We start from the raw sequence: 25,258 nt of genomic DNA, 5'->3' as shown, positions 1-25,258 counted from the left end.
TTGAAGGATTTATTATTATCTATTTTAACAAAGAAGTGCATATATCTTTTTTCAAATCATTCAAATCCTTGTTTTAAGATTTACTATAACTTGATGATACGTGATTTACAATCCAAAAAACCCAACTCCCCAAGCAGATGACATGGGATTTTGAAAGGTCTTACTTCAGTTCTTACTGTTTTTATTCTCATCTAATAATGAGACTGAATCTTAATTCTTTAGGATTAAATCCCTGCTCCTTCCATTAAAGGCGTAAAGCTCAATAGCCCTTTCAGCAGCCCCAGCAGAACTTGAGGAACACTTGGCAATATGACCGAGACTGCCAAGAAAAAAAACCTGTTATCTGGACAGCAAGAAGAAATGCCTCCCTCCCATTTTGGGTAAGAAACAGCCATAGTTTTATAAAACAACTTGACTAAATTTGCACAAAAGTCTGTGGCACAATCCAGATCACCTGGTAGGTACATAGGATGACTACACTCCCCAAATTCCCACAGGTTTCAGCAAGGCCAGGATTTCATGCCTGTTGTTGCTTAAGATAAGCCCATTTTCCTTCTCCAGTGTCTTCTCTTCTTAGAAGAGAAATTCTAAGGCTATTTTTTAGCAATATTTGGACTGGTTGATAAGGATCTTTACGGGCTTTTTTAAAGGTATATACAAAAAGATTGGACTATGAAGGGCCCACTGTTAACAGCATACAGTTTACTGATATTACCTTCCAGTATCCTTAAGTATTTATATTTTAATATATGTTGAAAGACTTTGCAAATTTCTGCTTGCACTTAAAAAAGTCTTAAAACCAGAAGTGTCCTGCTTTGATTTACATGTAAGCGTGTCAAAGATTAAAGAGCAAGACAATTATAATGCAGCCAATGAATTGTTAATCTCAGAAACAGTGGTAAATCAAGGAAAAACACGGTCTTGTTACTGGTTGTCCTTTCGTGATTACGTATTAGTTATCTGCTCTGATGGCATTCTGTAGCCCTACTTATTTGATTAATTTACTTGTCGTCCTAATTAATTTAATTATTTTGTAGCAGGGGTTGAGAGGATGGTGCGTTCCTGGCTCTCTACACGGAGCTCAGCTGGTTAGCAGGGCGATGATGCTTCGCCGAGGCGGTGAGAGCCGGAGCCCGGTGCCCTTTCGCCGGCCGCTGGCGGGACGGCTGTGCGCTCCGCTCGCCTCCGCCTGCCGCGCCCGTGTGCGCGCACTAACGCGCGGGGTGGAATCACGCACGGCGCGTTAACCGGAGCGAGCGGATCGACCCGCGCGGGAGGGGCCCCCAGTCCTTGACCCTTTGCAGCGCTAAGTGCACAAGAGCAACTCTTCCTCTCGCCAGAAGGAAAGGAGGGGGAGGGGGCGGAGGGAGGCCAGTCTCTCCGGAAGGACGGGGGGGGGGGGGAGCCCCGCGGGGGGTGGGGTGGGGGCTGCTGTGATTTGCTCTGCTGCCGACCGGGCGCATCTTCACAAAGCGGCTTTTGCATCACCAGGTGGCCGCGGGCTGCTCTCTCGCCGTCTCGGGCAGCGGCGGGACCCGGCCGCCCCCCCCCGCGGGGGCTTTCTGCGCCATCCCCGTCCTGCCCCCCGCTCCGCGGGCGCGCAGGGGGGCGGGCAGTCGCCCCGCGCCCGCGCAGGCTCGTCCCCCGCGGCCGCCCGCGCCCTGTGGGTGTCCTCAGCGCCGGGAGCAGCGCGCCGCTCCGCGTCCCCCGGCAGCGCTGCCGCGGGGCAGCCCCAGCGCCCGCGCCCCACCGCGCTCCGCGGAAGCGGGGGAGCCTCAGCGAGACGGGGGGAGGCGCCGCCGCTCCGCGCCGAGGCGAGCCCCCGTCTGCCCCCTGCGCAGCGGGCGGGCGGCAGCAGCGCGGCCGCGCACGGCTCGCCGCGGGGCCGGGGGCTGCCCTCGGCCCTGGGGCCGTGCCGAGGGGGAGCTTCGCCCCTGGGGCTGAGACCGCCGGCCGCGGAAACCTCCCAGAAAGAGAGGGAGAAGTTGGCGTGCCCCTGCCTGCCTCCCTCCCTCCCTCCGTGCGCGCACATCCTCCCCCGCGGCGCGTCCGCCCGCCCTGCGGGTCGCGCTCCCCCCGGCGCGGGCCGGGGCTCCGCCGGAGCCGGCTGGGAGATTTCCCCGCTCGTTTTCCTCGGAGGGGTTTTGTCGCTAGCAGCGCACAGAGGGGAGGCACCGTCCCCGAGGCACCCTGCCTCACCCTGCGGGGGAAGGGATTTGGGTGGGGGCAAGCCAGGAAGGGAGGATCTCAGTGGCTCTCCTAAAATCTATCAGCAGGCTGCGAGGAGGGAGAGTTTGGCACTTGGCAGGCGAGGCTGGGCTTGCTTCCCCGGCTGCGATGTCGTTGGACTGAGAGCCGCTTCGCCGTGGAAGTTGGGGGGACGGAGACGGACACCCCCTCCCCCCAAGCCCCCGACCCGGTCCAGCGCCTTGAAGCCCGGCAGCTCTTCCCCTGCCACTTCGCTAAATGCAAGCGGCTCCGCGCACAAGGCGACTCGCCGCCTGCTAGCGCTGCTCTCTGCAGCCTCCGGACGCCTCCCACCCCCGAAGAGGAGCGGCGCGCACCCCGGAGAGTTGTGTCGGCAGGCTGCGTGCTATGGCGAGGCTGCGGAGGAGCAAACTAGCCGCTGGATTTCTATTACTTTTGCAGTGCCTGAGCGAGCGCTGCCAGCTCGCCGGCGGGGAGACGGCGCGGCAGAGCCGCGGTAAGCAACGCCGGTACCTGCCGGGCTCGGCCCCGGGGCAGCGCCGCGGGGGCTCCGGGGGGCTCCGCGCCGCCGCGCACCGAGGAGCGGCCGCGGGGGCAGGGGCTCCCCGTGCCCTACCCGCCCCGGCAGGCTCACCCCGGCCGGGCTGGCGAGGCCCGAGGTGGCCGCGCCGGAGCTGTTTGCCGAGGTTTCCATCCTGCCTCCCCCCACCCCCGCCCCGGCTCCTCCGGAAAGAGAGCTCCCTAACTTTATTTATTTATTTTAATGATCGTTTGGGACTTTCCTCCGTTCAAGTTCGCGCTGTCGGTATAAATCCGCTTCAGGATCAGCGGGAGACTGAGCTGTCCCCCCCCCCCGCCCCGTCCCCTTAACGGGGTCCCCGGCGGCGCCCCCGCGTATTTGCGGGACGCTCGCCAAGGGCGAAGGACCCCCCCTTCCCCGAGCGGCCGGGTGGGGGAAGGCGCCAGGGGCGCCCGGTCCCGGGGAGCCTCGGCGCGGCCCCGCTCCGCTGCTGCCGGCGAGCCGCGGAGGGGGAGGCAAACTTTCCCTGCAGCTCCCGGCGCGGGGAGCCCGCGGACACTCGCCTCGCCTCGCCTCTGCGCTGCTCTGGTGGCCGCACAGCCGGGCGCGGGCAGCGCGCCGCGGAAAGCAGGCGCTGCGAGAAGGAGCGGCATGATGGAGGAAGACTCACAGGGCCCGGGGGACCCGCTCTTTAGGAACAAGAGGCTTGTTCTGTTGACTAACTTGGCTTATGGTATTATTAGGGTCGTCTAATTAGTCCTTCCTAGAGACACCTGCTAGTGCCCGACGCGCAGCACCTGTAGTGCTTTCTCTCTGGTGACTAATTCGCGCAGCGTGGGGCTCCCGTCTGATCCTTGCAGCCTTCTGTGCTCCGCATTCCTGTGCTGCGGAGGGAAATCTGCCAAAGGGAAGCTTGGCGTGTTCGGGGATAGCTGTTTAATGAACAAATGGGGAAGGTCGTGGTTTTGCATAGCAGCGGATTTTGATGCAGCAGTTTCGAGCTTATATATATTTTACAGCTGTACTTCGTATTCAAAACACCAGTCCATTTATTATCAGATGAAACATGGGGTCTGCTAGCCTCGCTGGTGCAACAGAGCTGTCCCTTCCTCCTATCCTAAAAGGTTTGATACAAATGCGAGGAGTTGTATGGTCACAGAGTAAGTGACCCGAACAAGAGAGACTTAGGAGTTTTTTGAAATGTGCACTGAGATAATGTGCCAGACAGAGCAGGGATTTTCCCAGACAGGGGCCTACCCTGAGTTGGGGAATTGCTAAAGGACGAGGTAGCTCAGCAGGTTGCTGGGGGCTCACATGTCGGTTGAGACCAAAGAGAAAAACTAGAAGGAGAGTTTTCATGTACCGCTGCAAAATTCATGCTGCTGTTCTTGGGGCTTTAGGCAGCAAATACTGATATTTGTTAATTTAATCATCAGGAAAAAATAAAGCGTGCTGGTGAGATTACAAAAAGAAAATAACCAAGTTGTGTAGCAGCACACTGAGATCACAAAGTTTGTTTATCTACCAGCTGTTGTATCTGGAAAAGAAAATGTCAGTGTTGACTAAATTAAATATAATTCATCAGTAGGCAAATAATCACTGCACATTACTGGTTTAGGTGATTGAGTTGTAATAGTCATTAAAGTCTGCACCAAGAGGAGCTAAATAGAAAGTTTGCCAACAGCTTGCTTATCCACAAATCATTTATGAATGTCTTGTGTTTTACTGAACATGACATGAAATATCAAGGGGTTTATAATAGCACAAATATTATTTTATATTTAATACATTCTGAAGAATATATACTAAGAGATTGTTTTCTGCAACTAGTAAGATGGAAAATCTGATGCAAGCTTTGACAGCTAGATGTTTATCACCTTAAAGTCTTCTCCTTTCCCCTTTGGATAAACAGTCTGTATTATGACAGCAATAATTAAATGTCATTAACATAATCAAAGTCATATTTAACATATTTTTATCATTACTATTCTTTTATACTGCTTGTATTTGGGAAAAATACAGTGAGGGACTGCTGCTAATCAGCAAAAAGAGCACAATCATTAAACAAAACCAGGGGAATTCAATATAATAAAAATATATTCTGAAAACTTTTCTATAAATTTTGATATCCTTACGTCCAAAACAAACCATTTAAACATGAACAACTGCATTTAACTTCAGGTTCTGTGAGCCAAAATAAAGAAGGGCCGTTTCAAAGTTTCACTGTGTGTAGCTTGTGCTATATCCCTTCAGACCGGCTCAGACAAAACATTTAAAGAATTAAAGTAGAGAAGAAATCTTTGAAATAGCTGCAGATTCTTCAAGGGAGGTTGTTTATGTTTTTTTTTTGTTTGTTTTTTTTTCATTTGTCAGATGACTTTTTTTTTAAATACTTTATAGCAAAACATCTTACTGAAACTGAAATGCAGTAACAGTATTATGAAATGCAGTAGTTTAAATGCACTGGTATAGCCAGAGCCGGGAGAAGATTTCCAAGAACGTTACCAAATGGGTATGTCATGATTTCAAAAGAAACTGGACAGGTTTCACACTTGTTTTGGCCTGCTCCTCAGAATTATCATGCTGGGTAAAATCAAGTCAGATCAATTCAAGTAACTTGACTGGCTGCCTCTTGATGTTTAAAATCCAGGTTTTTCTAATAAAAGTGGGAACCTGCAAAATTGTGCTGGGGAGCTGCTGGGGAGGGGGCTGTCCCCACTAGAGGGCACAACGGCTGGCACACAGCTGCGTGGAACTTGCAGCTCTTTTCGAAGAGTTTTCCTCACCACCTGCGCTACATCTTCTTCTGCATGTAGTGTTTGGTCAAGGCTTCATTTTGTTGATAAAAAATGTTATAAGTCAGGGATGAAGGTTCTTAAATTTAAGATTTGTGTGTACTTACAGTAACCAAACTGAATATGACATGAATTCAGTGAACTGAAGCTAATGTTCTTATGAAAGCCCACGCAGCAATCAAGGCCCCCAGTGGTTTAAGTGAGGGCTTACTACTTGTTGAACTATTCCCAGAAGGTAGTTTGGTTTTTTTTGTTTTTTGTTTTTTGTTTTTGCAAACACCATCAGTCAGAATTAGGAGGCTGTTACTGTAATTTCTCTTCTGTCAAAACATATTCCAGAATCCTGGTATAATTTATATTCACTGAACTACTGCTGTCTCCAAGCATCACTGTTCAGAGATGGGTAGAATTATTTTTATGGGATAAACTACTATTAAAGAGTGTTTTATAGCAGTTATCTGCTGCTGAGCTGTTCACATATATAAATTTTTTTATTGCCTGGGTTCTTTTGCTCATTAGGACCTTCAATTGAATCATTGCTTATCTTATAAGTATCAAAATAAATAAGATATTAGTAAATATGCATACCACGTATTTTTTCTCTTTGCATTCAAAATTACATTTTTTGTTTCTATGCATGCTGTGTCGATGGATAAAATAAGACTGGGGAATTCCAGTTACATTCAAAAGTAAACCCTCTTCACATATTGTACGTATTTTTACTAAGAATTCCCACTAAAAAAGTCAAGTCTTTTAACTTTAATCCTGGCGCCTCCTTTTATTTATCACCCTTCTGTCATTGTCATTTCCTCCGAAAGGGTGGTTTAAAATATTGATAGTAAATGAAAGGTAAATTAAAACTATGCTAAGGTTGATTTAGGCATTAAATTTGGTTTTGTAGAAACTCATTTCCACAAATTAAGCGTAAGATCAATACCTGTAGTTCACTGCAGGTTTAAAAATCGCTTGGGGAAAACAATGTTTTTGTTTGGTTGTAAATATTTCTCTGCAGGGTTTACATCCTCACACAAACACTTAACACTCAGCAAACACTTGACTCAGGAGCTAGCTTTTGCCTGACACTTAACACAGAGCTGATGATAAATAACAGGGAAAGCAGCTCTCCGCACTGTAAACAAATGTAGAAAATGAGAAAAAGGATCTCCATAGTTTGAAAGGGTCTTTCAGTATGCGTCACAACTTACTAGCAACACATGCAGGCCATTTAAAACAAAATGGACAGTATCTCCTGCCTGGCTGAATGCCAGCTGCCTCCACAAATCCTTGCAGGTCAGCAGGAGGGTTTCCCTTAGGAGAAGGGACTCCTGAGGCCACGGAAGGAGCAGGGGAGGGAACTCGTCATGTCAGATGGGCAAAGAGATCCACTCAGGAAAAACAGTTGCAGGCCTATGGTGCTGCACACCTAAGGCACATCTATTAAGAGCTTTTTGCCACACTTCTTGTGGGGCAGTGCTGGCATTGCCGGTAGGAGTAGGGGGCTTGGGTCTGGAGTTAGGTCTCCTGAAGGACTCCCAGGCACCGCGCAGCAGAGCGTTGACGGCCGTCTTTCCTTTGCCATACTCTGGAGATGTCTATCACATAGGAAACATGTTCAGTCTGAATCCTACTGATTTCTCCACAAAGCAAGTCAGGAAGTTCTTTAAAAAAAAATTAGGTTCATCATTTGACTCTGTTCTCGATAAAAGGCCCCGTGGGTTCATCCACCTCTCTGAAGCACTGAACAGCTCTGCTGGTTGTAACTTTGAAAACACTGGCAAGCAGAAAGCTCTGTACCAGCCCCAGCTTCAAAACTGATTCATGCTGCAGTCCCTTAGACTGAGAGCAGGTGGTGTAACTGGTGTGAGAGTGTATTTTGAATTGGCCGTGTGGTTCATGCTTCCCAAGGAGACTGAATACCGCAGCAGTTTGAGTAGGCAGTAGTTAAGGTAAGCATGTGCTGGTACCTGTCTAGAGGGAAGTGAACAAAAGATAATTTGACAGGAGCATTTCTTATCTAGTAAAAGGAAATGTGCTAAGCTTGCCAGCAGTGTGAAACTATATCCAACTGTTAGCAAGTTTGCTGAGGGGTGGGCTGGGAGTGTTCATGTGGTGCAGCTGGCAAATAGCATATTTGCTAGGCTGGAGAATTGCACAATCCCAGCAGGAACTGAAAGGACCCTGGAGATTGCTTTCTGTGGAGAAGTATGTGGAGAAACCATGCTAAGTGCATGTGGGTTTGTTTTTGTTTGTGGCTTTTGACAAATGAGCATAAAACTACGCAGAACGTGCCTGGAGGTAACCTTTGTGAGGCATTTCATCCTGAAACCCTTCCTCCCTTCCTCCTCTTTTCTTTTTCCTCATCCAACTAATAAACATAACTTCAATTAGCACCCTTTGCTGTCAACATTGAGCAATCAGTTGTGCTAAGCGTCCTTGTAAATGCTGTGCTGGGAAGGAGCATAACATTACATCTCCCTTGACCAGAAGTCCGTGTGTAGGAGTGTTTTTCCACTTGCATTTGGCCCAACCTTTTACTCTTTTGAAATGGGCAAACTGAGCAGGCTCCTAGGACAGATCCAGGGGTGAGGCTTGATGCTTGATTTGAGCATGCAATTTCAAAAGTAGCAAGCATCACAGTGGGATGTATCAACAGAAACGTAAAGATAAATGTCTTTATGAAGATAGATTACTCCGTATGTCTTTATATATCTGCTCTACTCACCAGTGGAAAGCCCCAACTGGACTATTCTCTGTAGCTCTAGGCGTTAATCTGTGGCCCGATTAGAGTGTGTCCTAGGAAGAAAAATGGAAAGAATATATTAGAGAGGATGAAACTTAGAGGCAACAGTAACAACATTCAAGTACCTACAAGGCTTCTGCAAAGAAGAAGGAAATAACTTGCTCTCCACAAGAAGAAATTATTTAAATGGCAACTAGGCAAACTTCTAAATGTTAAGGCTAGGGGAGTAATCATCTTTGAGGAGTCTTCACCACTGAAATGGTCTGGATAAACAGGTGTCTGAAATGTCATTCTGTCCAGAGTGGCAACTGTTTCTGCCTTGGAGCAAACGACTGGACAAAATGACCTTTCAAGGTCTCTTCCAGCTTTCTTTGAATCATTCAGTGTGGGGAGCTTTAAGTACCCCAGAATTCACCTTGAACTCAGTGTCCAGCAAAATACAAGCAAGAATGCAAATGTTCTCTGAGCTTAAGAGCTCTGTCCTTCATTTGTCAATGATATATGTGGTTTTAATATGATTTTAATCTGTACTTTCTGTGGCTGCAGACAAGCTAAAGACATTTAAAAGTGCTGCTTTATTTAGAGTTCCTGTGTCATGACATAAGGCTTTTAAAGATGGTTTTGAGTCTTATTTGTTTTAAGCCTTTTACCTTTTAGTATTGGCACTACCTAGGTTCCATTATAGGTAGTTTTTTTGTTGTTGTTGTTCCTTTAAGACATTCTTGTAGTGACTTTTTTGGACTGTAAGCACACATCACTTACCCCATGCCTCCTTACTGAGTAGAAAATTCTTGCCTTGTAAAGGCAAAATCCCACACATGGAATATATAAACCTTTCCATTTAACCTATCTTTGATAATGTTTCAAATATATGTTGTTTCACAGTTGATGCTAGGAGCTCTGGTCTTTTTCTTTATAGGTGTAATTGAGCTGTGTCAAAGGGCTGCTTATATTGCTGTGATGCAATAGCACTTACAGTTTTTACTGCAGCTTTCCTTTGCTGTAGTTATTAGGGCAGATTCTGTCAAAAATTACGTCTGCGCAGCCCAGCTGACATTAGAACAGAGTATGATGCAGTAGTTGTCTCATAATGAGCAGTTACTGGTTGTGTTTAATTTTTTCTTCTATTCAAACATTATTTTTTTCTTTCTTTGTTTTCTTTGATCATACTGTGGATCCTGCAAATATTGAATAGGCAATATTGAATCTGGGTAAATAATTATGACTTTCCTCTTCACTTGAGTTTTTGCTACGTCGAGAGTAAAAGGCAGGTATCATCCATTATAACTTTTATGTTCTCTGAGAGGGGAGCGTTAAAGAAGGGGAGTTCATCACTAAGCAGGTTCTGTTCTTGAGGAGTCATCAGAATAACTAGAAATCCAATGAAAAATGCTATCTTGGCCTCTGCAGAAAATTTGGAGTGGGTATTCAAGTTATATTTGGAGGCCAGCATGAATCTTAATTAATGTAGTTTCTCTGTGCCATTCCCCAGCTGTATGTTTCAGCTTTCCTGTGTGGCGTATGCAACTCTCCTTTTGCATTTGCAAGCCACCCCGTACGTTTTTGAAAAATCAAGCCTCAGCCACCCCGAGGAAGAAAGCCACAGTCCTTTGCTGGGAATGCTTTTGTGGCAGAACTGGTTTCAGAGTTTCTTGGCTCTTCTCTCCCATCCTTCATCTTCCAGTTTCTTATTCCTGCCTGCTTCAGAGATAACATCTTCCTTTTATTTTTAACCAGAACAAAACAAAAATTTTCACTTAGGGTGGGAAATTTAACTTTCTAGTCATCTCTAGTTGAGATTGCCCATTGCTGAGAATTTGGCCACACACTGTAAGCACTTCAAGAACTCACCATTTTATCTTGTAGAGATCTTGTGCTTATTCGATGGAAGGAGAGGAGGAAATGACTAGAAAAAAAACATCATCTGGATCATGCAGTTGGTAGGTTTTTCACTTTATAACAAATTTTTCCTTCAGGTTGCTTCTTGGTTAATATGATATTCATGAGGCAACTAAATTAAAAGAGAGCACATTTTCCAGATTGCAGCTGCTGTAAAGATAATAGATTTATGGTTTATTTGCAGTGAAGGCATTTGTGGACTAGAAGCTTAGCATTTGGTGTGTTGCAAAATCCTGACCTCAATATCAACACAATTTATTACTGGTTCTACTATAAATACCTATATACCCATCTAGGTTGTAGTCTAAAGACAAAGAAAATGGGCAGGGTAAATTACTTACCATTATAAATTAACATCAGTTTTGTTTTTCATTTACTTTATTTGATACATCTGTTATTTATTTTCTTTTTTTAAAAAAAATCGTGAACAAAGTATATGTAATGCAATATTTTTTAGCTAAGTCTTGTATAACTTGCATAATAAATTGCAATGTACAGTTGTAAATTGTGGAAGTACAGAGCTTCTTGCCTTTACATTCAATCAAGAAAAACCCAGGCAGTCTTTCCCCAGTTAAACATCAAGCTAGGCAAAAAGATAATTGCCTCCAGTTTTGCTGATGTTAATGTATCTAGTCTTCACAAAACTTCTTTTACTGCTAATACTGCAAGCTATTGGAGGCAGTCCCTTTTTTTCCAGTGCACAAAAAAAAATATTAAGTTGTCCTAAAAATTACTTACCTAGAATACAAAGCTAGAGGGGGCTGCCGAGGCCATCGGGTCTTTCTGAGGGATCAGAGGCCACTGTATAAGGGACATCTGGGCCAGTCTCTCTATTTCACAGGCCCCCATGCAGCACGGGCCATCAGCAATGCTCTTTCCAGCACGCTGTAACGATCTTCGAACACATACTAACATATGCATAATGTGCCACAGAAGACACACAGGGCATTGAGAGCGCTCAAAGTCTGTACAATAGCAAGGAGTTTACTGATCTGAGTATACCTTGTTTGAAATTTTGTCTGTCTTTACCTGTCTGCTTGGCCTGTTTTTTTTGGGTTTTTTTTTTTGACTTAATGTACCCGTGTGTGTCAGCACCTGTTTTCTTCCATGCACAATCAAATGGACAATTAGTGCAGAGTTAGTAACACTGTTTTTGTTTCAATTCAGAGTCATTTACCAAAATAGCATAAGTGACATGAAAAATGGCTGTTCCTGTAATCAATTTTTCACTTTGAATGGGGAAAAGGAATTACCACTGTCTTTTGTCAGTCTCTTTAGCTAGCCACTTATCCCCAAAAAGGGTCTAGTGTTTAAAAGGAGGCAGGTTTGTATCTCAGCTGAGATGCTTGAGGATTAGCATTTCAAACTTTGAACTTACTTATTTTTTAATTTTTGGTGGATGTGAATTTGTGTTATCTCAGAGCCTTGGAGTTGTTTTAATCCTTTAACATTGTGTCCTACTGCAAGTTTGAACTCATCTGCATTTCCTAATTTGTTTAGGTACCCTCTGAGGTTCAGGACCAGATTTTTGATTCCCTTCACTGTCAGCATGCAGTTTGTACTCTCTACTTCTTCATTCCTGTTTGCAGGCCACACTTATTTTACAGCTTTCTCAGTTAATCCCATAATCATCCTAGCTATGTACTTTGTATTAATTAGCGCTCTTATTCTTGGAAGACCTTGTAGAGGTAGGGTAATATCCAAATTTTACAAATAGGAAAGTGGTTTTGAGAGAGTGACTACACTGACAAAGTAAAAAATGTGTCCTTCCCATGTCAGAGTGAATGAGTCTCTTTCTTCTGGAATAGCCCAATTATCTTTCCAGTCTCCCCCTGCTTCAGCAAGGTCAGGGCTGTAATTTCTCGCTCTTAAATCTAATCCTTGAATTCACTAATCTAAGATTTTAAATCCCACTGAAAATGACCTACATCTATCTTGGAAAAAAAGTTGGACTAGAGATGACTAAGAGCTCTGATTAGGGCACAGGGACAACAAGGCTGGGGCTGCTGCAGATGTTGCCATTTCTGATGTTCATCTCCTCTTTCAGCCTTGTAACAGGAGACGGAACGTCGATCTCAGCTCTACATACAGCAGATCCTAAAGTGCCACATTTATAGCCCAATGCATTAAGTTTCTTTCCTAAATATACTTGCGTCTGAAGGATAGACAAATAATTGCATCTGATTTCAGCTGATTTGCATGCCATGTTGGCAGTTTGGAAACTTTTTGTTCTTGTTTTGTTTCTTTTTGTTTATGCCATTGAATTTTTGGAGAGTAGAAAATGATGGTGTTTCATCAACTGTAAAAATCTTTTGAGTTTAAGAAACAAGATTCAGTAATCACTGCTCAGAAAGAAAGATTTCCAAACCAATCAGTTTGCAGCACTGCTGATGTGTGAGTAACATCTAATTCTTTGACCTTTTAAAAAGTTCATCCTCCTCACAAAGCATTGTAAGAGGTAGAATACTATTATTATATTGCACAAATATGATAGAGGCTTTTATTGGGAGTGTATCTTCATGAACTTTTAAGCAGAAACATTGCTGTATAACACGTATGTATTTATATAGAGTCCACAATGCTGTGCTTCTGATGCTATAAATCATGCTGAAGTTTCCCGAAGAGTGAGTATCTGGCTAAAAACAGAACTGATAGATCTTCTACTATAATCGGTGCTCTTTGGTGTCTGCTGTTTTGTCACTGATGGTGATCTTTTGTATTCTGCAGAAATAGTGATAAGTAAAAAATAAAAGTTGGTCTTAAAGAGCTATTCTTAGCTTGCAAAGCACATGAGCTCCCCCCCCCCCCCAAATCTGAAAGGGAATTTAAATGATCTTTTCCAGAATAATAAAGCCACCAGTGAAAAATAGATCTTGTGCTTTGGAAGATCTGGGCTTGCATCTCTAGGTTCCAGTTCTGGAAAATATCCCCTATTTAGAAGTGCATTTAAACATTTGCTTAACAATAATAGTGCATGCAAGTGGTGTTCTGAAGATGAGTGGACTGAAAAGCATGTAGAGGTTTATGATTTCTTTCTGATCTTGGACCTTGGGATTCAAGTGGCTCTGAGGTCTAAGGCCAAGCTGTTTGCAGCAGCACCAATAATTTTTGCTGTTCTTTTGCACTTTCTGGAAAGGTTTCTGGAGAAAAGGATCTTTCAGCCTCCAGGATGGACTGACTGCCAACTCCCCACATGGTTGTAGTGGGCAAGAGCAGAAGATTACTGAGAGTAATCCGTGCTCTGATAGGCGCATGTTGTATTAACCTTTAAGAACTGGCATTATGATTTTTTTCATGTACAAGACATATTTAGGAGATGCACAAAGTTAATATGCTCTTACATTTTATGATCTGTCTGCAAATGAGTGAAACGTGGACTGAGCTTGAGAAGCAATAAGCGCACACACACATCACATCAAAGTTAAGTGTAAACACTTATTACATGATGCTTCTTGGATGCAAATTTATGGTCTATTATTCTGCTTTTTACACAAACAAAATTCTCATTAGCTTCAAGAGGTAGCCCAGAGATATTAATGAATCACACTTTTTCCCCCAGGCAGGCATAAATAATAACTAACAGTGAGCTCTTTAGGATAGGAAGTTATGTCCAGCTTTATCTGCAGTGTTTTCTGTAGTTAGTGTAGGCTGTATAATAATAACAGTTCTTTTATCTTTAGTGTTGTCCATCCCATGCTTATATTTGAATTTCATTATTTTATCCCTATTGCGCTGTTTTATGGCACAGCTTAGTGGAGGTGCATACCAAGCCAGTATGCTTACTGAAATTTAAAAGCCAGCCAGGGAGGTTGTCCAGTGTTTAGTGATGTCTTGCACTGACACAATCCTGTTTTGTTCATCATCATAAATCCACTTCAGTTTTAACTTGAGCTCTGTAATTGTCTGAGAGGCTTTGAGACCGCCACTAGTAGAGTTGTGGGGCCAGGCAGTCGGACCTCTGTTTTCAAGAATCTTTCTGGAGATCTGAGAAAAGCTTGTTGGACTTTTATGTAGAATTCAAATCTATTTTGAGGTTTTCCATAAAGAAGAAGAAGGCAAAGAGAGGAAAGTTGTAAATTTATTATAAGAATAACAATAGTTAACTATTCTTGTAAGTCTTACGTTGGCACAGCACTAAAAATGTGGTTGAAGTGTGGGCTTAAAGAGAAGTGCACATGAAAATCTTTTGCCAAATTGAGTTGTGCCACAAGTCTGAATGGTAGGTGTTACTAAAACGCTTAAAGGGACTTACATACCTAGAATTTAATTTAGGAAAAAAGGGGGTTAAATTCTCCTCTCAGATGCATCAGTGCAGCCACGGTTTGCTCTTACGGGAACAGTTTGGGCCAATTTGAAATGAGGCTTTTGCCCTCACAGCCTTCCCTCTAATTCTATACTGTACTCAACAACCCTTAGTGTATGTGAAATATTACAATGTGGGATATCTGGTCACAGCGCTGGATGCTGCTTTCCCATGGGTAGTAAGCATGGGCTGTATGCTCTTAGGAAGAGAATAAGTGAGAGTGGTTTTACCTTGGTATGAAAATGTTACACTGCATCTCTCAAAGGTGTTCATTATATTCTTTGAAAGTATTTGGGATTTGGAGGCTGGAAGGTTCTGGCTGCCTGTTTTTATTGCTGATGATTATATTTGTACTATCTACTTACAATTTATGATAATGCGATTTACTTAATTGGAAGGGCAAAGGAAGTGCGCTGCCTTTCAGAGAGCTTGAGTGCCTTGAAATGTGTGGGGGGGAAAGAGACAAGGAAAGTGGAGTCCTTGGGGTTGAATGTGAGAGCTCTTAGAGCATTGTTGGGAAGGAAGGAAAGGCCAGTTCAGTTCCCTCCATACGTCTGAGCAGCCCTATTAATTCTGAGGGGCTACTCATATGCCTAAGAGTCTAAAGGGAAGAGATGAAAACATGCATGTCGATATAATGACATTTCAAAAACAAAATAGGTTACCTTGAGGACAAATGTTCTTCTCCTTTAATTTAAATCTGAAGGAAGACAGAAAGAGAGGAGACGGGAAGGGGTATATTCAGAAGCTCTGTAGGGAAGCAGCGTTCTTTTAGGAGAAAATACTGTGTTTTATATTCTAATTCAGTTTCTTGTTCAATCTTTAAAAACAGACAAAAAAGACTTTCTCTGATTCTGTACTCCTGAAAGTCACAGAAAGGAGGAACTGTCCACTGAACAGTTTAAGGAATGTCAGAAACTTCTTTAATTACATAGGACGTGTAAACTGGAAAAGGAAGGTTCCCTACCTGTATCTCCCTGCCAGGTGACTGCTCTTATCAATGGCTGCCTTGTAAAAATATCTGAGGAATGAAAAGACTTACTGTCTGGATCTGTGCCGGTTGTCCTTCCAGGCATTGCAGAGCAATGCTTCCCTTTGAATGCCTAAACACCTGTTTTAGCTAGAGAGCCTGGGATGGGGGAGGACAGACCAGGAGGGCCTGCTGCTGTGTAGCACTTCTTTTAAGATTCATTTGTTCTTACACTCATATAAACGTGCTTTTCTGCAGAGGCAAAGAGAAAAAAAATGAATAATGATAATTATAAGTAGAGGCTGACTTCGTTTGGCCAGTGGTAATTTTCTGTATATTTACAGCTGTACTGTGGCAATAGTGGTTTAACTTGTAGTTTGACGGAGTATCCTCTGACCATCATTGTGGCACTGCAAATCACAGCAGAAAGCACTAAGATATAACCCAAAATAATGCCTTCATTTTAAATGGCATGCTGAATGTGAATGTATTCTGCTCTCGCTGAGCATCCCTCTGCAATTGCGGCCTGTATTTCCTTAACTTGTTAACTGACATGGTAGATCATTTATCTTCGTTTGCCAAGGCAAATTGCTCCAGTCTTAGTGCTTTCCCAGGAATCCTAAAGCATGTTTCTGGCTTCAGAAGTGCTCATCCCCCACAAGTTGCTCTTTTAATCAGTAACGAGGCATCTCCACTCTTACTTGCTTAGGGATTTTGATGCCCACCTGCCAAGGTATTAGTAGAAAGTTCATTGAACTATAGTTATTCCTGCTGTTCAAATTTATCCAGCCAAATGGCATTTAAAGAATAATAGCCATCACTCTCCAAACATACTGAGAAATCCCACGTGCATTTTATGATTTAAAGGTATGTCATGTGCTTTTTCTCACTCCCATCCCTCTGGATATTTGTGCTGTAATATATTTTACTTAGCATTTGTGAATTTAGAATGGATGGATATGAATTTTGAAGCGATAACTATTTACTTGTAATGTTTTCTGTAGGTTTCACGATCATCATATATTAAAGTGCCCTGTAAAGACTGATGGATTTAGCCACGAAACTGCCATGTCTAATAACTGCTATTATTTATTCTCATTTTACCAGTGGGGCAATAGAGTACTGAATGACTTGCCAAGATCACACACAAGAGATTTGCAGCAGGCACAAAAAAAGATCTTATGCACCTAATTTGTATTTTCATGTTTAACCTTCAGAGCAGACATTGTGTATACTTCATAGGGATGGAACTACAGACTTAAAACTGAATATACTGCTACTAGCTAAAACACAAGCTGATAGCCTCTTTACAGTTTCTGTCAGGACTCTACCATCCTGCCAACAGCTTTTTAGCTCCTATTTAAATATTTGGCAATCCAAGACTGGGTCATTCCTCTCTCTGTTGCTACAAGATGCCTTTGAAGCTTACTGTTAAGTAGAGCTGTGGCCTCTTGGAATAATTAACAAATTTGTTTTGTTTCCATGGGAATACCAATACATAGTTTTAAAAAAGACAAACCGTGTAAACTTCTGAATTTTATTTCTTAGCTATTCTAGACTTTCAAAAAACTTCTTAAAAAGATATCTTCATCTTTCTCATCTTCTTACTTTTCACTTTTCCTTCAATGCTAAGAACAAGAAATAAAAGTCAAAGTTATGTAAGGTCAAAGGAACAGGTAGAGATCCTTGCTGTCCTGGAGGCAAGAGTTGTCACAGAAGTTGAGGTCTAGAAGAGACTAGGCCTACTTTCAGCATCTCCTATGCCTATGTGAAGGAGATAATGAAGGCCTCGGGTACCTCCTCAGAAGAGGACAAATCTGGATATATGCCGTAGCTCAAGGAGAGTTGCATTACTAAGACATTTTTCCAAATGCTCCCTTCAGATGCGCTTTGCTGAAGCCATGAATTTCTCTGCCTCTGTGGGCAAGTGCAAAAGAAGTAAGCGATCCTATAATGTTTCTGGCCTACACATAGGATGGCCTTGGTCTTTCACTGAATTACAGTGCACATTCATAGGCAGCAAAAAAAAGGACTTGATACTGTGATTGAACGTGCCTTTCAACCTACCAGTCGCAGAGGTACTCCAAGATTTAATTTCCCCATGTGCTAGAGGAGCATCTAATTCTGTGGGATGCAGAGACAGACATAAGATCTTTTGGATTTTCTCCTTGCCCTACAGAGTGCATAGTGTGTAGCCTAGAAATAAATATATAAACAATCCAGGAGCTCAGTTTACCTTGACAGAGATACACCAAGTTGCTGAAGAGTTGTTCCCAAAGAAAAGATGACCAAAAAACCCTGGCCAAATGTGAACTATTTTCTCGTGCAATATATGCAACTGAGCATTTCAATCTAATTTATAGGCCCTTTTCAATATAAAATTAATGACCTGTACCATTTATTTTAAGGTCTGCTATAAATTAAATGCATCAGCTGGATGTTTTCCTTTTCTCTAAAGAACAATTATCTGGTTTGGAAATTTAATCAAGTCATCAAGTAAAATTATTGTCTCAGTTCTAAAAGATGTACATTTTTCTGAATATTTAGACTAGATTTATAGGGGAAAATATATTAAAAGTTTTCTAATCCTTTGCTTGATAATAACCATGAAACATGTGCTCCACTTAGCTTGGAATTTCTGGCTTTACAAAAACCATAATACATTTAGAGCCCTCTCAGCAAAACTGAAAACATGTGAATTTAGTTAATGAGATTAAATTAACTTATAGCAATACCATGTAGTTTTGTGGCTGTTATTGTACAGTTTCCTAAGTACTTCATCCTGGGCATTTAACATGGATCAGTGAGAGCTAAATGGCCAAAATCTCCTTAAGCACTTCCATATGTACAATATACGAGGTTATATTTTTGCACTTAGTGTGGATAGGTTTATTTTTTATTCACTTTTAATAATACCAGATAATGTGAAGGCTGTACAGTGAGCTTAGTAAGGCCTTAGCTTGGGAACAAATCAGACTCCAGTCATTTGGCCCTTAAAGTTTCAATATATGGAAAAGATAATAATCTTGAGACATGATGGCTTCTGCTCAGTAGCCCCGGGTGCTTACAGTGCAATAGAAGATGTGTTTCTTGAAGAACCCTTCCCGCTGATTCTCGAAGAACCCAGCTCTGCTGCTGTAACTGGCCCAGGGAAAGCTGCTGCCCCAGGAAGCATGGTGTTGTATGCACAGAGCACTGCCAGGTCACATAATCCTGGCTGTCTTTTTTTCCCCACTGCTAGATATTATTTAAAGAAGGTGTAAAATATCACAACTCTCTCTGAAGGATGCCAAAAAAATAGGCCATATTTAGAAGGAGTTGCAGGACACTGTGGATTTATATGATGATAATGTTCATAAACTCATTTTGACCCAGCTGCATTTTGTCATCAATGTATGACTTCTTTATATAGATGTACAGATATAAGGGGTATGAATATGTACATATATATGCATATATTTTTATATATATATTTAAAGACAACACTCTATATTCATTATACAGTAAGTTTTCTTTCTCTTCATTTTTGATTCTTTATTTGCTCATTTATACATTGGTTTGCATGGTCTCCATAATAAGGATATGATTTTGAACTTGTGGTATATTTATTTCCCAGAGGAACTATTCCTTTTACTGTTCTGAGAATGTACTCCATTTAATAAAGTTTTACTTTGATTTACTGATATGATGTGGTGTTTTCACAAGAGGACAACCCTGTTTTTCCTAGCTTAATTATTCCTTTTTAGTATTTTTTTAACTTTTTCTTAAATGCATTAAAGTGATAGATCAGTAGAAAATGGCAAACAGCATCTAGCAATTATATTTTTCTTGAAGTTTACTTCTTATTGAAACTTCAAATGATAAGGAATTTAGATTTTTCAGTTTGGACATATGTTGAAATTCACATACGCACTAGAAATGAGAGGGAAAGCTACTGCTTCTAGATCAGCTCTAATAAGAAGGCTTGCAATCTCTTTGCCATTTTAATTTGCTAGTGTTCTATTTAACTTTTCATTTCTATTAGTACCTCATACTTTCTAATAATACCTCATAGCGCGTACAAGCAAGATGGCTAGATGAGGATATCAGGGTTCTTGTGATCACTCTATTTTGCAGTCCATATACAGGCAACTTTGATCACTGCACAATGCTATACGTAAAGATAATGGTCTAAATTTGCATTCCTTACTCTGGCAAATATCCCAGTGGCTCCAATAACAATTTGCCTGTTAAGGTTTATAGATGTCCCTTAAGGAGCAGCTACAGTCCAGCTGCTAAGTCATTAGCTCAAGCACAGGAGGGAAGAAGGCATATGAGGCTCCCAGAGCTGTTAAGCCAGGTAGGAAGAAGGGTGCACAGTGCAATCTACTGAAGTGGGCCTGGACCTCCTAAAAGATTTTTTTTTTTTTTGGTTATATAACCAATGGTTATAGCTCCCTTTGAAGATTAGGGCAAAGCTGCCTTGCATTCAAAGGTTGTTAGAATCAGGGGCTAAAGCTCAGACTGAAACAAAAGGTTAATCATGGGGTATCAATACCACAGTAGCTACTGCCTGCTTCAAAAACAGTAGGTAGGCTGCAGGATCAAGTTTCAAGGGAGAAAATCCCCTACTTATTTATGCATCTAATTGTTTCCTCTTTAGCAGGTGGATACTTTTTGTGTTTGGCATGAATTATATACTCAGCATATAAAAGGAAATAGTAAGAATAAGCTTAAATTAAAACAAGATGATTTGAATTTCCTGCTCTTAAAATGCTATTCTATTATTCAGGGAAGGAGGAACTAAAGAAATTGGGAACGCCTAATGACTTTTCATAAATAGAATGTATTGGCAGATATGCCTATGTAATTTCCTGCTCTTGAGAGCTTTATGACCTCCTCAGCCTTGACTATCTGTCTTTTATTGCAGTGCTCCGTCTGCTAAAGAGAATGAATCTTGCAAAAAATAGTTGCAAGTACTGAAGCTGCTTTGTTGCTCTCCCTCAGCAAACTATTACCAGCTTCCTCAAGATTATTTTTTGTTAGAACACCAGAAGTGATGTATTTTGAAGGAGGTCTAATTATAGGTCTAGTGAAATATGAATAAAGAACAAACTAAGCAGGACCACGGATGTTAAAGGAAATTATACAAGGGGCTTTGTTGAAAGAGGAGCCTTTTTAAAATTATATTCTCAGGGGGATGTTTTTATAAGTTTGTTATCCAGCCAGTTTTAGCAAACAAATTTCCTACCCTCTTCACCCCATAATAACAAATTAAAAACCATTCTCACCTGACTATCACTCCAGCATCAGTTTTCTTTTGTTTTGCAGATTGCTTTATAAGCAAAAAGTTTTTCTTCATCATTTCTTTAAGACTTGACTATATTGGGAAAATGTAGTCCTGAGGGAAAAAAAATGAAGCTTTCTCTTTCTTACATTTCACTAATTTTCAATGTCTCTCTAGGAAAAAAGAATTTGAGTTTGTTTTGGTAATACATGACAAAATGATTCTTGGAGAGCGAAGTGCAAAGATGTTTTCTTTTTAACTCTTTATTCAAAATTTTCAGTTCCGTATTTTATAGTATTTATTTCCTCAACTTCCAAAGGGCAAACTTTGAAAAATGAAGGAAACTTGTTATCAGGTCACCTAGAATTGTGTAGGAGGCCTGGAAAGAGACTAAGAGAGACTGAAAGAGTGATTTAGTATCAAAGGTGCTAAGGTTTTCAGAAATTTCTAAGAGGAGGGAGTTTTTAGGAAGCTACTCTATCTAACTGGGGGGAAAATCTGTTAAGAAGGTATTTGGAATAAGCAGAGATTCTATAAGGAATGGGGGAAAAAGAAGGGTAGGTCAGCAAAGAAATTTTTGCCTTACGGATTCAGAAATGAAGGGAAAAGTGAAAATTTCCAAAGTCACCAAAGTAAGAACTTGTTAACAACTGTTAAAACAGGTACCATATCAATAGAAATTAAAAGGGGACAAGGGAAGGGTATGCGCAATGGGACTGAGATTTATGATTTACCATAATCACCAAATAAAATGAAATGCATGCTTTTCATCTGTATTAGCGATGGAAGGGATTGTGCTGGCACACACAAGAAGATGCAAATGAGCATGGGAAAATGGCAATCCCACCACCAAGCTGAAGCATAATTTATAAGATGAATGCACTCATTTTGGCAACACATACTAAATAAATCTGTCAAGCTCGGAGTTCTGTGATATGATTAGAGAACTGCAAATATCATTCCTGCCTATATGCAAATATCATTCCTGTATTTCTTATAGAATAAGAAAAATAGTGATGCAGGCAATTATACTCTCAGACTTTAGAACACATTTTGAAACAATAATTTCAAATTTTCATAATAATTTTGAAATAATAAAATTATGATTGAATATTATTGACATTATGATTCACCACTGATTTTTAAGAACTAGTGTGAAATGGGAGGGAATGTAACCTGAACTACCAAAGTTAGATTTACCTGACTAATCTGATGGCATCTTTAAGGGCAGATGATTATTTTACTCTCTAGTAAAAGGGATTGTGGTAGGTCTTATTTTACTTGTCTTCCCAAAGGCATCTGGTAGGGTGCCACATGCAGGTTGTAAGTTCAACTCAGGAAAATGTTTATTAATAATGAATTATAATGGACTAGGAAAGACTCCACAGGGTAGTGTTGAAAGGGAAATTATGAGTAGCTTCCATACAACCAAGTAGAAATTCTCAGGAGTTGGCATTGAGACTGGTCTTTTTTAGTATTTCCATAATAAATTTGGCATAAAAAGTGTGAATATGGCAGTGAATTCTGTTGTTGTGCTGATGACTCCTTTCAATTTGTGCCAGAGGAGGACTAGAAAATCATGTAAAAACTAATTAGGAAATGCTGGAGTATGGAAAGGGCATGAAATAATACAAAGTTGAAATTCACATATTTGGTGAATGATAACGAGAATTCCTGCTGTAAGCTCATCTCTTGAAAAGGATAGAAAAAAACTATCATCTACCTCATGACTGCAGATGTTGAAAAAGCAAATGTGGCACTAGAAGATAGGAGAACTGGCTTTTTCAGCAGAGAGAGCTGTACACTGGTACACTGGTATAACTGAACCTCGAATATTGCATGAGTTTCTGATTATTCATTTTGAAGAAAAAAATATTTGACTTGCAACAGGTGCAGAAAATAGCTATTTGGGGTGAAAAGGGCCTATCCTCTGTGAGGTAGGATGAATTTCTTTAGGCTTACAAAATAGAGTCTGGGAGAAGATGCAATAGCTTCCTATAAATATATCCAGGGAGAAAAATCAGAGAAGAGATATTTGAGGTAAAGAATATACATTGGCCATGGATAATTTTATGCTGTAAATAAAAAGATTAGTAACCAAGAAAGTGGTGAGGTTCTGAATGCACTTCCCTTTCAAAATGAAGAGTTCATTTAAGAGTGAGTATGGGAACATAATATAATGGCTGCATGTGGTCATAGGGTGCTGGCGTCAGTGACACAGACTGCTGCTTTCAGGTCCTGTTGTGCAATGTTGTGGAGAAAGGTGTCTTAGCCAGCTAGGGATGTGGTGAAAGAGCCCTTTCATGCTGCTCAGTGAATCTTCAACAGGTAAAAACCTGCAGGAGCAATGCAAGGGAAGGGTGTAGCCCAAAGTCTGTGGCTGGAGATACAAATAGGCATGTTCACAGGATGCAGTCCATGTTTTTTTGGCATGTTCTCTATCCTTGCAATTCACTTTCGGCCATGATCTGAAAAGATCCTTATATCATGCATGCATGCTTTACTCCAAAATGAACGCCATAACTTCCGCTGTGTGGGGAGCATGCCAGAGGGGTTTGTCACTGAGCCGCAGCTTGCAGCTTGTTACCAGGAGCACTCTCTGCAGCATGGTGTATATCATAACTTTGTTGCTTCTGCTCCAGTTGTCCCAACAGCAACAATTTCTTAGCTTCATGGCTTGCTTGTTTGCATGCCGTAAGATACTGTAAGATGCCTGCACATTGCCTGCTGCCTTATGCTGCCGTTTCATGCATGCTGCCCGTGTGCTGCTCTATGCTCATAATGACTCCTGACAGCTCGGGCTGCCCGGGCTGCTCCTGGCTCTCGTTCGTCTCACGTATGTCTGACCTGCTGGCTTCTGCACAACCTTTACAGCACAGCCGTGTAACTATGAATTTCCCTCCAGTTTTTTATAATGATACCGTGGTGGGTACTTGCATGGCCCTGCTGTACTCCTTTGTGGAGTATACAAACCTTGCAGAATGGTTTTCAATCCTGAGAGGATGGCTGGTCATAGATTTTTAAAACCACTGTGGCCTCTGTGTAGTGGAGGGTCATGCAGGGGAAGATGAGAATGTAGCATCGTTACTGCTGTGCTGGAGGCGCATCACGCACGGCACACAGCCGTTCCCTAATCCTGGGCTTACATCATGCTCACGTACCACATTTAGATTGCATTGGCTTCTGAGGGTGAAATAATTCTGGTTATGTTACTAATGGTATGATAACAATTAGCACATTTTATCATTATGTGTTATTGGCCTTTAGGTAGCAAAAGCAATTTAAAGCCAAGCCAGGAGTTTCATCTGATTAAGAAAATTAGAGTTGTTTAAAAAATAGAGAAAGAGGAGCAGGTGATTATCATTCTGTGTGCGTGTGTCCCAACATCCACTAACAGGAGAAAACAACTTTTGAAGGGACAAATTAGCAGGGCTCTGGCATTTTAGCTTGGGAAACATAGTGAGAGGATCCTAGCTGTTCTTCCTTCCCTTCCCAGGATGTCATTTAGACAAAAAAAAAAAAAAAAAAAAAAAAAAAAAAAAAAACAAGTAAGGCTCCATCTGAGGTTAAGTTCCAGAGAGCATCTTGAAAAAGTGACAGAACAGGCGTCCAGAAGAGCCGCCTCCGTGAGACCAAGCAAACGTAGCTCCAAAACCTTGCTGGTGCACGTCTGCGCTGTGGTAAGCTTTAGGAGCTAGCTGGTCAGTCTAACAAAGTCACTGAACTATTAGAGCACCTAATAGTGTGCTTTGTTGTGTTTATCTTCTTGGATCTTGTTTCAGTCTTGCAAATCAGTTGTTTAGGGGACAAAGGGCATTAAACCACCTTTTCATTGTGCCAAGTCTCGATGTTTTTCTTTAAGTGTCCAAGGGGTAGCAGGGCTGTACAGGCTAGTTCAAAAATTGGAGGAAAGACTTAGGAATATCTGTGTGTAGAAAGCATCTATCCATTATCAAACTAACCTGGAAAGCTCTGTTGCCTGCAACTAAGTAAAAGAGAGAGTGCCAGCTCCTAGGGTTCCCAGACAGGTTGCAACTTCAATATTGTATTATTAAGGCCTGAGTATAAATGTGTTCAAAAAGGCATCCAACTTAGCCTTCAAGTAATGAAGACTCAAAAATAGTTTCCTCCTACAGTTAAGTCACCAAACCAGTTTTCAGAAGATCCAGGTCCAGTTCTTCCATGTATTGTCTGTGTGAAAGGCCTTTGCTCAGTTTTGAGAGCAGTATTCCCTTCCTTCTGCCTTTTGTCCATCTATAGTGAGCTCTTTCAGGGTGATGATAAATTCTTAATACATTTGGATGATTTTTACAGCAGGGAAGCCTCCACTGCAGTTTGAATCACCAGGTACTACTTTAATGCAAATAATCACAGAGGGAGTACAACCACAGGTGGTGATGTTTGGACTCCAGCATTCAAGCAAGCTAGCTTTTATGTTCCCTGTGCTTCTCTGCACACAGATAGACCTGTGCCCAAAGACTTTACTGGGAGGCAGGGAGATGGCTAAGGGAGCTTTAACCCCTACCCTATCAACACCAATTTTACAAATTTCTGCAT

General features: G+C 41.9%; 1 protein-coding gene across 1 annotated transcript in view; it reads left to right on the top strand.

Moving 5' to 3' along the window:
* Positions 1–2,068: 2,068 nt before the first annotated feature.
* PLXDC2 (plexin domain containing 2) overlaps positions 2,069–25,258 on the top strand; it is a 273,041-nt gene continuing 249,851 nt past the window's right edge. Inside the window, exon 1 of the mRNA XM_064505957.1 lies at positions 2,069–2,704. Coding sequence (XP_064362027.1) covers positions 2,596–2,704 — 109 coding nt within the window. The 5' untranslated portion in view covers positions 2,069–2,595. The remainder of the gene's footprint in view (positions 2,705–25,258) is intronic.

Source organism: Dromaius novaehollandiae, chromosome 2 (genome assembly GCF_036370855.1).
Source record: "Dromaius novaehollandiae isolate bDroNov1 chromosome 2, bDroNov1.hap1, whole genome shotgun sequence".
NCBI lineage: Eukaryota > Metazoa > Chordata > Aves > Casuariiformes > Dromaiidae > Dromaius > Dromaius novaehollandiae.
This window is presented reverse-complemented; position numbering and strand designations above follow the sequence as displayed.